Source organism: Pelobates fuscus, chromosome 4 (genome assembly GCF_036172605.1).
Source record: "Pelobates fuscus isolate aPelFus1 chromosome 4, aPelFus1.pri, whole genome shotgun sequence".
Taxonomy (NCBI): domain Eukaryota; kingdom Metazoa; phylum Chordata; class Amphibia; order Anura; family Pelobatidae; genus Pelobates; species Pelobates fuscus.
The window spans coordinates 373,464,390-373,478,916 of NC_086320.1; the positions used below are offsets into that span (position 1 = coordinate 373,464,390).

Here is a 14,527-nt window from a genome sequence, read left to right on the forward strand (position 1 = left end):
TCGGTTATTATGGATATTTGTTTGGCCTTTTTTGGGGCTGAAAAAAGAAGATTTTAGAAGAAAGAAAACATCGAATGGTAAGTTTATTTTTATTTATTTTTACAGGTATTTAGTTAACGGTCCCCCCTCATTATTTTTAGGTTGAGGGGGGTAGGTAGGAGTTTATTTTTTTGGGGAGGGGGTGACTAGGGGTTTGGAGACCCCTAGTCACCTGGGGGGAGGGGGGTTACATTTTCATTTAGGCCCCCACCCACCGCTCAGGGGTGGGGGCCAGGGGGGAGGACAATAGGTCCCCCCCCCCTTATTTTTGTTTAGGGCCCCCACTCACCGCTCAGGGGTGGGGGCCAGGGGGAGGACATTAGGCCCCCCCTTATTCTTGTTTAGGGCCCCCACCCACCGCTCAGGGGTGGGGGCCAGGGGGAGGACAATAGGTCCCCCCCCAGTATGTATTTAGTGCCCCCACGCACCGCTCAGGTGTGGGGGCCAGGGGGGAGGACATAAGGTCCCCCCCCCCTTATTCTTGTTTAGGGCCCCCACCCACCGCTCAGGGGGAGTTTTGCCATGGATCCCCCTCCGGCATGCCACAGTCCAGGTGTTCGTCCCCTTGAAACAACTTTCCCATCACTATTGTGGCCAGAAAGAGTCCCTGTGGGTTTTAAAATTCGCCTGCCTATTGAAGTCTATGGCGATTCGCCCGGTTCGCCCGTTCGCGAACATGTGCCGATGTTCGCAAACCGAAAATTTTATGTTCGCGACATAACTAATCACATCATTCAAATTCTATGGGTTTCTGCTCTGATGTGGAATTATAGGCCTAATGGAAGAATTGGTGCAGGTCCTGTGAAAGGGTCACATCAGAAGAGTGGGAGATTGGGAGTCGTGGGTGGCAGGAGAATGAATGGAGTCGAATGTTCCCGTGTTTATTCTTTCATTAAGTTCCTACTAAATGATACCTGAACCTCCATGGCACAGATCGTTCTTGCTGTACTCCCTCCAGTGCCACAGTGGTGACAGAATATTGGAGTATCCTGTTTTTAATGACAAACAAATTAATTCTAAAAAATAGGAAATCACCAGGGAATTGAATTTTGTGCCAAGCTGCAAGGAAAAACAAAGTTGAGTTGTAGTTACATTTCTACAACTTTAACTTGAAATTTTCAGTTCTCATGTTTAGTGAATAACGCTTTATCGGCCAATACAGAGGACATCAGTGAGGACGTATAATAGGGAATTCCTGTCACACAAGGAGCCAATCTCCCCTTTTTGGTGTGCACGGCACATTTTATTGGGGTGTACAGCATGAGTTTTATTCTCAATAGTCAATAAGCTAACTTAATTTATTTTCTACTTGCTGTATCACATATGACCAGTAGGGGAGAACCAGTAGGGGCTTCTCCAATATCTTATATTTACTGAATACTTCAATGCTTCTTCATCTTCTTCAGTCCTTATTATTATTGGTATTTATATAGCGCCAACTATTTCCGCAGCGCTTTACAATATTATGAATGGGGAGTGGAGATTTGCAATAAATGAGACAATTACACAATGACACGGGAGCAATAGGTAGATGACAATAAGTGGCAGGGGCCTATACTAAGTTATTGAATCTATAATAAGTCTGCTTGACTTGGTGACTGCTTACTCTATAGCATAGGTGGGGAACCTTCGGTCATCCAGATGTTGAGGACTACATCTCCCTTGATGCTTTGCTAGCATTGTGGCTGCAATAGCATTATGGGAGATGTAGTCCAAAACATCTGGAGGGCCGAAGGTTCCCCACCCCTGCTCTATTGGATAATATAAAGCAGAGACTGAAATGTTGTACCTTTTAGTTAATATATGTAGCACATCTAGTATACATTGGACTGCAACTACTAATAGGGTTAGCCATCTGTGTGGTTTTGTTCTCCGTATTCATTATAGTATCAGAGGTTGTCAGTGCCTGCCAATCCAATGCATCGTGCTCGTCTTGCTTCCAAATTACATTAATTATTTTGTGTTATTGCTAGTCCAAATGGCAAAACTGTTGCAATAATGATTCCAAGGCTCAGCGGGAGAATTGTAATTGGTGTTTTATTTAACGCACAGGTCCTCAAAGTCAGTTCTCCAGAGCAATTAACGGGTAATATATTTACTTCTTCTTCCATAACTTGGAAATGTTAAATCCGGTTGTGTCTACTGCTGGGAATCGCCCGGGGAGCTACCGACTTGAAAATCAGGCCTTGCGGAACATTTTTGGAACCTGAATAGGGATTTTGAAAATGAAGTATGTGATATAATTTGTTCCTGTTGATTCATTGCAGCTCTTATTTATGAGATGACTTGAAGGCAATCAGTCATAACAAACACGAACCATTATATGTTTTAGAAATAGATCTTACTAGCTAAGCAGATTGTTTTCAATTTGTTTCACTCCCAGGTATGTGTCCTGCACAGGGTACAGAATTTCCTTTTTATAAAGGGTTTCCCTGCTTGTCATTTGGTGACCTACATGTGCAGCTTCTTACATTATTCTGCTACTTTGGAGGAGACAGATGTTTATATAAGGAATCTTTTAATATGTTCTTAACTAAAGGGTTTTTCGGGACTGTTCTCCACATCTACACAAAAGTTAGTGCCAATTAAATTATTTTGTACTATGCAAAAATAGTGATTGTTGTCCTTTAAATCGATTTTCAACTCTAAATGCCGAAATAGATAATGTGCACAGTTATTGGTATGTGATAATGAATGCTCTAATATAATCCCCAAACACCACTCCAATAAAATCATAAATTATGCATACAGTAGGTGGAGCGTTCGCAACATAGCTCTGTAGAGAAACAAGAAATACAAAAATAGTGCTATGTAATCTGTACAAATCCTATACACAGCCAGTATCAATAGTAACACTCACAAGCATGGAGCCAGATTGAAACATGTGGCTCACATGAGAAGCGCAGTGGGACTCTTATCAGGATGTCCTCGTCCTTCTGTAGTTGGTAAAAACAGCAAATGATGGAGAGGCTCCCCTCCAAAGAAAAAGGGTCCTTTATTTCTTGTAAAATAATATCAGATGTAAAATATAGGATACTATAAAATTGGTTATAAGTGTCCAATAATAAAGTTTGTGGCTTATGCCTCTAGAAGTCTTCTGATAATCCGAGACGTGTTTCGCCCTGTGATAAGGGCTTCCTCAGTCTGTATAGTTTCTACAAGCTCATTAGCGTCTTTTAAAATGCCCGCCAGTGACCCTCTCTCGGATCCGGTCTTCTGTATTTGGAACGCATCGTGCGTACCACCCCGTGCCGCTGGAACTTCCTGGTCGCACCTCTCACACGTCACTGGAACGCATGACGTGTTAGTGCGTTCCATTATCATAGTGGGCATGTGTGGGATCTATTCCATCGCGTTATTACAAAGTGATATTGGCACGTATGTAGGAACGCTATTACCTCATTACAGGTAGTACATTCATTTGTTAAAATACAGCCTAAAGAGAAAAAGAGGTATAAGTATATATCAATCGAAGGGATATATTGTTGTATTAAAAGGTTTCATAAGTGTTTAAAATATTACATAATAGCATGAATAAAAGCATTGTTCCAACTGTAATGTATAAACAAATGTAGTGAAGAGAAATACATGCGTTTTTTAAATTTTTATTTTATTTAAGAATACATAACTAAAAAAATTGACAGAGTTCAAAGTCTTCATTTAAACCATATGGGACAAGAGTAATAAAATTTGAAATACATTTCATTTCATTCCTATCTTTTTGTTGTAGTCCCCTCCTTTCCAATCTTTTCTTACTAGTTTTAAAGTGCAGAAGAAAAGGCCCTTCGGCTATAAAACATCCTAAAGTGTTTGGAGACATTGTGAGACTTCTATATGTCAAAAGCTATTTTAACTCCACAGAGCTGAAGTGGATGATGAGAACTTTGATATTCGTATGTGTGAATTCATTTCTGAGTGTGAGATTATGATTTAAACATTGGTGGGACAAGTGTGACATTCAGTCTTAAAATCAAACTGGTGACTTTACTTTTGTATCTTTCCATTATTACTTTTATTAAAACTTTTTTTTTCTGTCCTTCCTTAGATATGCAGACTGATCTCCGAAAAAGGAAAAAAGTCACAGAAGAGAACAATGCTTCATCTAAAGAAACCATGGGTGAGAAGAAAAACAAGAAAGAAAATACGTCTCTATTTTGGTATAAGTGCTTAAAAATGGCTGGACTTGTGCTATTTTTAGTTGTTATTCTGTTAGTAGCCAAGGTTTACCGTGACAACGAGGTGGTGAAACGGCAGGAGGCAGCTCTGAGGTCTCTTGGCAATGAGGGTCTCTTTCTTTTCTCTTCATTGGACACTGATAAAGACATGGTCATCAGCCCGGAAGAGTTTAAGCCAATAGCTGAAAAACTAACTGGAGTTTCTCCTACATCCGACTACGAGGAAGAAGAGATTCTGGATCCAAATGGAGAGACCTTGACAGTGACTGCTCATTTCCAACCTCTACTTATGGAAACTATGACAAAGAGTAAAGATGGATTCTTAGGAATCACACACAGTGCTCTGTCGGGATTAAGAAATTGGACCACTGCAGCATTACCCAGCAATGTGTTATTTGCCAGGCACTTCAAAGCCTTCCTTCCACCAAAAAATAAATTTGATTTGGGAAATCCTTGGTGGATCATCCCAAGTGGGTTAAACATCTTTACAGGTTACCTCCCTAATAATAGAGTGTATCCCCCAGCTCCTGAAGGAAAAGAAATTATTATACATAAACTTCTTTCCATGTTTCATCCACGTCCATTTTTAAAAACCAGATTTGCTCCACAAGGTTCAGTGGCATGCATTCGAGCAATCAGTGAGTTCTACTATGACATTGTTTTCCGGATACATGCAGAATTTCAACTCAACGAACCACCAAATTTCCCTTTCTGGTTCTCTCCAGCTCAGTTTACTGGTAATATTATAATCTCAAATGATGCTTCTCACGTGAGATATTTCAAGATGTTTGTTCCTAATAACCGGAGTTTAAATGTTGACATGGAATGGTTGTATGGAGCCAGTGAGAGTAGTAACATGGAAGTAGACATTGGGTATCTGCCTTTGATGGAGCTGGAATCTATGAGTCCTTCAATCCCATCTGTGATATTTGATGAAAATGGAGAAGTTATCGATAGCAGGAATTCCGAAGGAGAACCAATAGAGTTTGTTTTTGAAGATATAATCTGGCAGTCTGAAATAAACTGGCAAGAGGCTGCCAAAAAACTAGAAGTAAGCATGTATCCATTTAAAAAGGTGTCATACCACCCTTTTACAGAAGCTTTTGATAGAGCATCAGCAGAGAAAAAACTTGTGCACTCTATTTTACTATGGGGTGCTTTGGACGATCAGTCCTGCTGAGGTTCGGGGCGAACTCTCCGAGAGACCGTCTTGGAGAGTTTGCCCGTTCTTGCCTTGCTCAACGAGAGCTTTATAAGCAGTTGGTCACTGGTAAAAGAGTTGGAGGAGCTTCAAGACAACAAAGACAATGGTTTATATGCAACATTTGCTTCTCTTCACTTGGAGAAGTATAACTTTCCCGTAGAGATGATGATCTGTCTTCCTAACGGAACAGTCATCCATCATATTAACGCCAATCATTTCCTGGACATCACATCCCTGAGGCCTGAAGAAATAGAAAGTAGCATGTTTAGTTTTTCTAATGGTTTGGAGGATTTATCCACTTCAACCTATGTTAAATTTCTCAAAGAAGGGATAGAAAAAGCAAAAACTGTTTTGGAAGTCTAGTTTGTTTGTTTTTGTTTTCAATTTTTAACTAGTAACCACTAATTTTCTACGTTAGTTAAAACGTAATTGTCCTTTGTGCATATAGTGAAGACTAAACCTTAAAAACCATATGATGTCCATGTACCACGTGTCACACTCTCATGCAGAATAGTCTTGAAGGTATGACACCTATCTAAGGAAAAAATCGCTTCGTCAACATTCCCAAAACAAGTTAAATAGTGATGGTTGACCGGCTATTCTGGCATGAGCACAGGTGTAATTGTTAGAATAAGATCCTGTATTGCCTGTGCTCATATTGACAGGTCATGAAATATTCACTACTGGTGTTGAGTCCCAATTTTGGAACTTTAAAAACAAACCAGAAGCCTTTGAGAAAACAGGGTTATTCAATAAAGTGCAGCTAAGCTGAGGCCAGAGTAGCTGAACTGAAACCAAAGATGAGAATTTTTTCAATTCAGTTTTATTTTCACATTAAATTTGAAATTCAAATCTTTGAATTCATCTTGAATTCTCACTTGAGTGAATAGCCCTGAATTATTCAAGCCAAATGAGGACAATGACTGGCCCATACTATTGAAACACTCCAGTTTTGATTCAGTGGGATAAAACCTCAACCATCATTGGTCTTTTTGATGATCTGCAGTGTACATTTTGAGAGGTCAATGCTAGCTTTTTGGTTTGATCTTCATAACACTATAAACATAAATTATGCTTTCAGTTTAGGGATCTATATATAACAAAGTTAAAGACGCTGCTAAAGTTTGCACCTGTGGAATCAACCACTCCTACACATGTAGACAAATGAAACACACCAATGTTTTTATGGGGGAAAACGCTTTGTTTATTCAATATATTTGTGTTACAGATAGAGGTATATTAAATACACACACACACACTCTGTCTCTCTGTCTGTCTCGCTGTCTTTCCTTATTCACACATTATATTAAAAGTATTTTAGTCAAATAACATCACGTCTATTACTTCTATTCTTCTATTACTCTTGCAGAAATCTGTGTTCTCTCTGTTTATGAGACACCGTGATTAATGGCAAACTTAGCCTGCTGCATATACTGTTTACTTTTCCCTAGTGTGTTTGTAGAATATTCAGTATTTAATCTACATCTGTTAGGTCAGCGCACACACGTTTTTATATGCAAGCAAAATTCTCTTATATATATATTTTTGTATTCTTTATAAAAGGTAGAGATTTCTTAACTATTTTCTGGATGAGCTGCTCTTCTTGATGGGCTAATCTCAAATTAACTTTTAACAGGTTAGACCGGAGTTCTCTTGACAGTTATTTAGGAAATAAAAATAAATCTCTTGTTTGTTTGTTTACTTTATTTTTTAATTGTACTTCATTATACTTCAAGTATTGTTCCACAATCTGCCTTTAGAGTATTAGTCGTACAGTCAATGCAATATTAGATGCTGAACGTGGAAGCTTATTATCTTTTTATCTTTCAATTAGCTCATTTCTAGGATACCTTAACGTGACACATCCATGTCGACATCAGTCTCTTAAATAACTACACATTTTTAATCCTTTACACTTTAAAGGAATAATATAAACACTATGGCCCACAGTTGTGGTTATTGTGCCATCCTTTTTTAAGAGATAAATAATTTAACAATGGTTTGACACATACCAAGGTCTCCCATATTTTGTGCAACGTTTATCTTAATTTGTTTACTCCAATTCACATTTCCATTTGTGAATGTAGTAGATATCTCAGTACATGCATTTTTGAACATTAAAGGGACACTATAGTCACCAGAACAACTACAGTTTATTGAATTTGTTCTGGTGAGTATAATCATTCCCTTCAGTCTTTTTTGCAGTAAATACTGTCTTTTCAGAGAAAATGCAGTGTTTACATTACAGCCTAGTTATACCTCCACTGGTCACTCCTCAGATGGATGCTATAGGTGCTTCCGGGGGCAGTGCTGCACAGTGTGACTGACATTCAGTGTCTCCATCCTCTGTATGCAGACACTGAACTTTCCTCATACAGATGCATTGATTCTCTAGAAGGAGATCTTGATTGGCCAGGGTTTTGATTGGCTTGTGCTGGCTCTGCCCCTGATCTGCCTCATTGACAGTCTCAGCCAATCCTATGGAAAAACATTGTGATTGGCTGAGAGAATCACTTCTTATGATGTCAGCCAAGCAGGCAGATCAGGGGCAGAGCCAGCAGCTGAAGACTTGAACAAAAGTAAGATTTGACAATATTTAGAGAGGCAAGGGTGGGCCAGGGAAATACATGAGATAACCATATTGACATTGTAGTGAGGTTTGTTATAGACACCAAATATGGGAACATTTATAAAAGTGCAAAACTCCATAGAAATGTTCCACTGGTTTCCATCGAGACTGCTCCATTTTTAGAACTTTGCACACAATTGCTCTTTATACAGAATGTCCTCGTGTAACGTTTTCTGTAAATGAAAATCAATTTTATTTTAGAATTCCTACAGTCGTCCAAGGTGTGCTGTCAAATCAACACTGTGCTTGGTATTGCCCTACTACACTCAAACCCAGTGACTGCAATATGCACATGGAAATCACTTCAACCAAGCCCACACACTTTGTTGGTTCTTTTAAAAGTTGGGTCGTATTAATAGACCGTCCCAAATTAATCCTAGAAGGGTTAAAAAAAAAAAAAAAAAGGGCCACTTTGATCAATATTTTCATGGCCAGTTAGAAATTACTGAATGTTGGCAGTTTAATATAATCAAAGGTATAGTCTTAGTTAAAATGAATTGTATTTAAATGCACCAAAAATAAAATGAATCTATTGATCTTTGGAGCTTTAGGTTTGAAGGTATAGTAACCGTATAGTAACAGAATGTTCAGTAGTGATTGTGATGTGCTGGGAGATTCTCCCACATTGCTTGTGATTGTACGCACTAGTGTTTTTTACATTTGTGTAATCCGTCAACATAAAATGTAACCAGTGGAAATGTCCCCATATAATATATTACTATGCATACAGCTCTGTTCTTGTCTTTTCTACCTCATGTGAACAATGCTAGTGGTTGACTCGGTTTCATGTAAATCATGCTCTTGGCTACAGGTGTCTTATGTTTAACTACTTTTGTATACTATGCATATGGTAATAGAATATTAGTGTGTTATTAACCCCTTAAGGACCAAACTTCTGGAATAAAAGGGAATCATGACGTGTCAGACATGTCATGTGTCCTTAAGGGGTTAAAGGGATCGTACACTCTATATACAACTCATCATTTTGTGATTCATTAATGTGCTTAGATTTGAGCTTTGGATAAATATTGTGGGGTACAATAATACAAAATATATTTACGCTAAGCTTGGCGGAATATTACTGGTGTTGTAGTTCACCGTCCGTTATAAGGTTGTGCTTTGCCCAGCTTTGGCATCAATACTTTCTACCTTTTAACTCTCTGTTATTTCATTACTTTACAATAAGCAGGTACCTGGGAACTTTGCAAATCTTCTTGCAAGAGCTTGCCATTCTCATCTGATGGTGGTTATAGCTATGATGATCCAGGATTTGGTTGGATGGCAAAGGAGGGACAACCACTGAAATTGGGTTCATGTAATTTTATTGCAGAGGTGAGCCTTAAGTGGGTAAGGCCCTAGTGGTGCTAAATGAGCTGCCCCGGTAATTAGATATCCGCCCAAGCCCAGCAAATCTCCTATTATACACATACATCAGCCTAACCATACATGTGCTTGTCCTATGTTTAAAGTCCTTCTCAATGTGGACTATAGGTGATCATTCTATTGCCTACAGATTGGCACATTAGTTTTACTTAATGAGAGTTGTATATCACTCAGTATATTGTCCTGTTTTGATGTGTGTGCCAAATTATCAAACTGTACGATCGTTTATTTTTTGTAATGTAAGAAAAACATTTTTATACATTTATTATATCACTTGTCTTATCTACTGTAGCGGGTGGAAGGAGTTGGTTACCATTTCCTGAATTAACTGTTTTTATGACGGTTTATTCGCAAAATTACCTTTGGTAACGCGTTAAACTTGAATGTTCGTTTTTAACAGTCACAAGTCAGGATTTAAAGATTAACTCCATCTTCCCGTGGATAAGTAATGTTGTTGTTTTTTTTTTTTCCTCTCTCTCTTTTCTTGAGTAGAATTTATAATCTTTGTCTTTTTGTAGTTCTGATGTTCTCGGGATTTCATCATTCTTAACATTTCAGAGTTCTCGAGAATTGTACTGATTTACTGTTAATAATAAAAGCCATTAATGTCTGTGATTGCTGCTGTCGTCTCAATTTGTCCTTTTTTCTCTATTTTTGGATCCTGTTTTTGGAGAATCTCAAGACTTCAATAGAACTAAAAATAAAATCTGGTCAAACCGCAACCTTTTTGACCGACATCCCCGTTGAAGGGCAATATGTCTAAATCTCGGTCAAACTGTTTAAGCTATATCTGTTTTAGCGTGTTTTGTTAAGACAAATATGAGAAAAATTCGAAATTAATTTACCTCCCCCTACCCTCCAGTATCAATCCTTACTTGTTCTAACACTTTGTATACATTTGTTATTGTTTTCAATGCCTTACTGGGCATTACTAACTAGATCTCCCCCTGATAATCTTCGAAATAAAGAATAAACTTACCTGAATAGAGCGCAGGATGATGCTCCTCATGCTGGTTTCCATGCCTCTGTCTGAGGTCAATGCAGCCTGCTTATGGACCATTTGATTGGACCATTCTACTGGCTCAGAGTGCATGCATGGCCCAAGCCAAGTAAGGGAGGGAGAGAGGGATGGGTGGACAGAGGAGGGGGTCTGCTGACTAATTTAATTTTTCACAGAATTGACATTAGAAAGCTTGGAACAGAATCCTACAGACTCCAACCACCATGGTGGTTAGAGTTGCCCTTTAATTATGTCCATAAAATTGTAGTGAGGGATTGCACTCGAGAAGCCCCACTTGATGCGCACACACACCAGAGACTGCAAAAATCTCCAAGTATGCAGAAATCCAACTTGCATGCGCAAACAACTGGTTATTATTATTTAAGCAGTTTTATTGGGTCAAGAGAAGAAAATGACAACGGACAAGGGATAATAATCTCTGAAACTTTACCAGCCTGCAAGATACTGGTAAGTGATGTTTGAATAAATGTAAAATGTGTACCTTTACATGATTTTATTTTTGGGAGGCCTGTCTCTGAGCAACAATTTATTCAACAAACTAATTCCTCACTGGTCTGTTTAAAAAAAAAAAAAAAAAAGTTTGTGTGTGTATTTTTTTTTTTTATATAAACATCTTGATAATAGACAGAGGATCACCAAGAACCTGTAGGCCAGTGCTTAATCTACGTAGATAATCAATGGAGATTGAACAGATCTTCATTAAAGAAGCACTCCAAACACTAGAGGCACTGTTACTCCTGGTTGTATAGTTCAGTGGAGCTAAACTCAAGAGGCAGCAATTGCCCAGAGAACCTGCCTTGCAAAGACTTCTCATTGAGCTGCATTGGGAAGTATGTGATTGGACAGCAACAGAAAGTCTGGGCGCCGTTGTAGCGGAGCGCTAGTCCTGACAGGGATTTTTCTTATGTTAGATCCTTGAAGACAGGAACTCTGGAACAAGGTGCTGAAATGTGAATAGCTCTATTCCCCCCAGTAACTGGATGGCACACAGTTATTGGAGTACAACTGATTTATTTTGCTCAAACACAGTCTTTTATGCACAGACCCCCAGGATGGGGTCTCCATACAAATATACACAAGCCCCTCCCACGCGTCCCATTGTCTGAGAGATAATTGAGTCAAAACTGAGTAACTCCATCATCTCTATTACAGTAAAATACAGAAAAACATACAAAAACACCCCTAAAACATAATCATAATTTACAGGAACCCCAAGTTTTATAAACCCCTGAATAGTTTAGATCTGAACACACAACATATCCAAATAGCGCTCAGATCAGTTTCGTAGAACAGAATCGCCATTCGGGTAAAGTTCTGACCAGCCAGCCATGAGATGATGGCCCAAAACATTTCCGGGGAATTGAGGACAACGGCTGGTCTCCTTTAGGGTATTTCTGTACGAATACCGACGTATTCTCCCTCTGGTTTCTAGGGAGCGAATGCTCCCCTCAGTCGGTAGTTCTTATCTCCCGAAAGTCATTCATCTAGTTGGATGGGAAGTTGAATGGGCAGCGGTACCATATTTGCCCGGGTTCGCGAGACTGCATGGCCGAAAATAGTTTCAGGAGTTCGACCATGTACCGCTGTGTACGGATGACAAGATGGCACTGGACCAAGTGCATTCGGTTATACGAATGGCGGCCACCAGGGAAAGCACTCGAGTTAATTATTTAATTTGTGGTTAACAGCCAGGGGAGGTCGGTGTTCAGGGAGGTATAAAAGGGGGACCACACACCATCCATTCGGGAGACGAACAAAGGGGTAAGGACAACTGAACACAAGGGAATGAAGTCTGCTACAGGAGTTAGAAGAGGAGAGCTTGTAAAGGCGGCAGACGAGATCTGCACCTTTTACAAACCTTTTTTGATATAACTCCAATGAAAATATGGAGAATTAAATGCATACTTGTTTTAATTTGGGGTATTTCTACTAAATAGTGTTTGTCTTTTCTTTAGTATTTAAGCAATGGAGTGTCCTGTTACTTAAGTAAAAATCTAAATCAGGAGGTGGCATAAGACCTACTAAACATTATCCACGCAGTGGTTCTTAAGGTTTATACTATTTTACTAATATGAACAAAAAGTGTGACATATAAGATTTATACAATGATATTTTTTTTCCATTCTAATTGTTTTCTGTCTTGTGATTAGCTAACGAGGTATCGCAGTAGCAGAGCAGCATTAACTATAAGGCCGATGCTAGGCAATCTTCTAGGCTTAGAACCATGAATTTGATTGGCTCTATTAACCATCCGTATGTGACAAAAAAAGGGGAGGGGAGCACAAACTACCCGCCTAGGGCTCTATTGGTTCTTAATCCTTCTCTTCTTAGTAGACCACGTTCCAGCTGAAAGTCACCGATTTGATTCAACTCAGCTTTTCATCCTTCCAAGCGGAGCAGGCTGTAGATTTTGGGAAAATTGTAATCTGTCTATTCACCATTTTACTCTGTAGTTTTCTCACTAGGAATAAAAAGAAAGTAAAAAAGGAATTGATAACTTTTAATCTGCAATATTCCAGCAGAAAAATTCCCCAGCTCAGCTATATCACGCCAACAATTTGTAATTTCTTTGCCAATTCTCCACAGTGCCCAGTTTATCAAAATAAGATTCTCTCTAAATCTGCCTAGTCACCCAACATCTCTGCAGATTGTCTTAGAAACTGGCTAAGAGCACATATTGGATCCTGTGATGTGTGTGTTAGTGGGGAGGTAGTGTTATGGCTTCAGCAATGTGTGAGAGCCGAGTACTGGGAGAAAGGAGACGGGGGACTCAATACACGCTATACAGTATAGGGCTTTTGCAGGCTATTTAAGCAAATATTTGTTTATGTAACTGTATATACTGTATAGTGTGAATGCAAGTTTACATTAGTGCGAATATTTGGTGTGAATGCATGTGAGCATGTGTCAACATTATGTAAGTGAATGTATGTGCCTAAAGTATGTGTCATGTCAATGCAGGATGTTTTATGTTTGTGGCAAAAGGTGTGAGTGCATGTATTAATATAGCATACCATTGCAGGGGTGCAAATTCCAGTGAAATGAAAACTAAATGGCAAAAGTTAGGCAAAAATCGCTAATTTGGAAACATTTTCTTACTTTGCATCAGTTACAATTTGACTCTTTTAGGCTAAATGTTGCAATTTGGTTTTCGGTTTGCCACATTCGAATGTTGCAAAACAACTGCTTTGAAATCTTCCCTTGAAGGAACATTACAGCATGTGTGTTGGTATGCATTTCTATCTGCGTGTGTATGTACCCTGAGTATATGTGTGTGTGTCAGTATGTGTGTGTGGCAGGGCATGCGTCTATGTGAATACATGCACCATTGAAATGGGCAAATACAACACTCAATTTAAATGCCACCAATACACACACACACACTCTCTATCTCTCACAATAATCTTACATTCACACACAGACACTGATCACAAATTCTGCCCTGTAAAAATGGGCAGATGGTAGATCCCAAGTTGGCACAGCATTTTGGGGGTTGTTCAACAGATGGTGATCTACCTTTTGGCTACTCTTGCGAAAGGTTAGGGGCAAAGAAAATAAATTCCTTGCACCCGGGTTTATTCAAGATTGCTTACACACTGACAAGATGAAGTAAATTTCTAATTTAAGTCCAGAGTAACTAAACTCAAAGCATATCTGGCCTGACATAGCTAACCCTTCGAGTCAGGGTGAAACCTGCGAGCTTTAGAAATGGGACAATTTTGCTTGAAGTTGACTCTTTAATAAATTAAGACAGAGGGTAAACCCTGTTAACCGTAAAGCACTTCAGCTATCAAGAGAGTGTTCTTAAACAAATAAATTATAAATGAAAATATTATTATAAAAATTGTGTGCCAGTGTAGTCAATGTGTTTTCATTACTTTTGTGTGTGTGTGTGTATCTGTGTGTGTGTCAGTATGTTACTGATACTGAGTATCTGTCGGGGTGTGTGTGTGTGTAATTGTGTATGTTGTTGTGTTACTATGCACATCTCTGTGTGTGTGTATGTCATTGTGTGTGTCAGTGTGTATCTGTGTGAGTGTCTGTCATTGTGTGTATCTGTGCATGTCAGTGTGTAT

General features: G+C 39.0%; 1 protein-coding gene across 2 annotated transcripts in view; it reads left to right on the top strand.

The window, feature by feature from the left end:
- The window catches only part of SELENON (selenoprotein N), a 322,589-nt gene that overhangs the window by 20,467 nt on the left and 287,595 nt on the right, over positions 1–14,527 (top strand). The window contains exon 2 of one of the 2 annotated variants that reach the window (XR_010090789.1): positions 4,085–6,498. Coding sequence is in view for 1 of the 2 variants with exons in the window: in XM_063452741.1 (XP_063308811.1) it covers positions 4,087–5,781 (1,695 nt within the window). In the remaining variant the exon portion in view is untranslated. Of the gene's footprint in view, positions 1–4,084; positions 8,918–14,527 lie in introns of those variants that run through there. The other variant, XM_063452741.1, reaches the window with a different exon arrangement.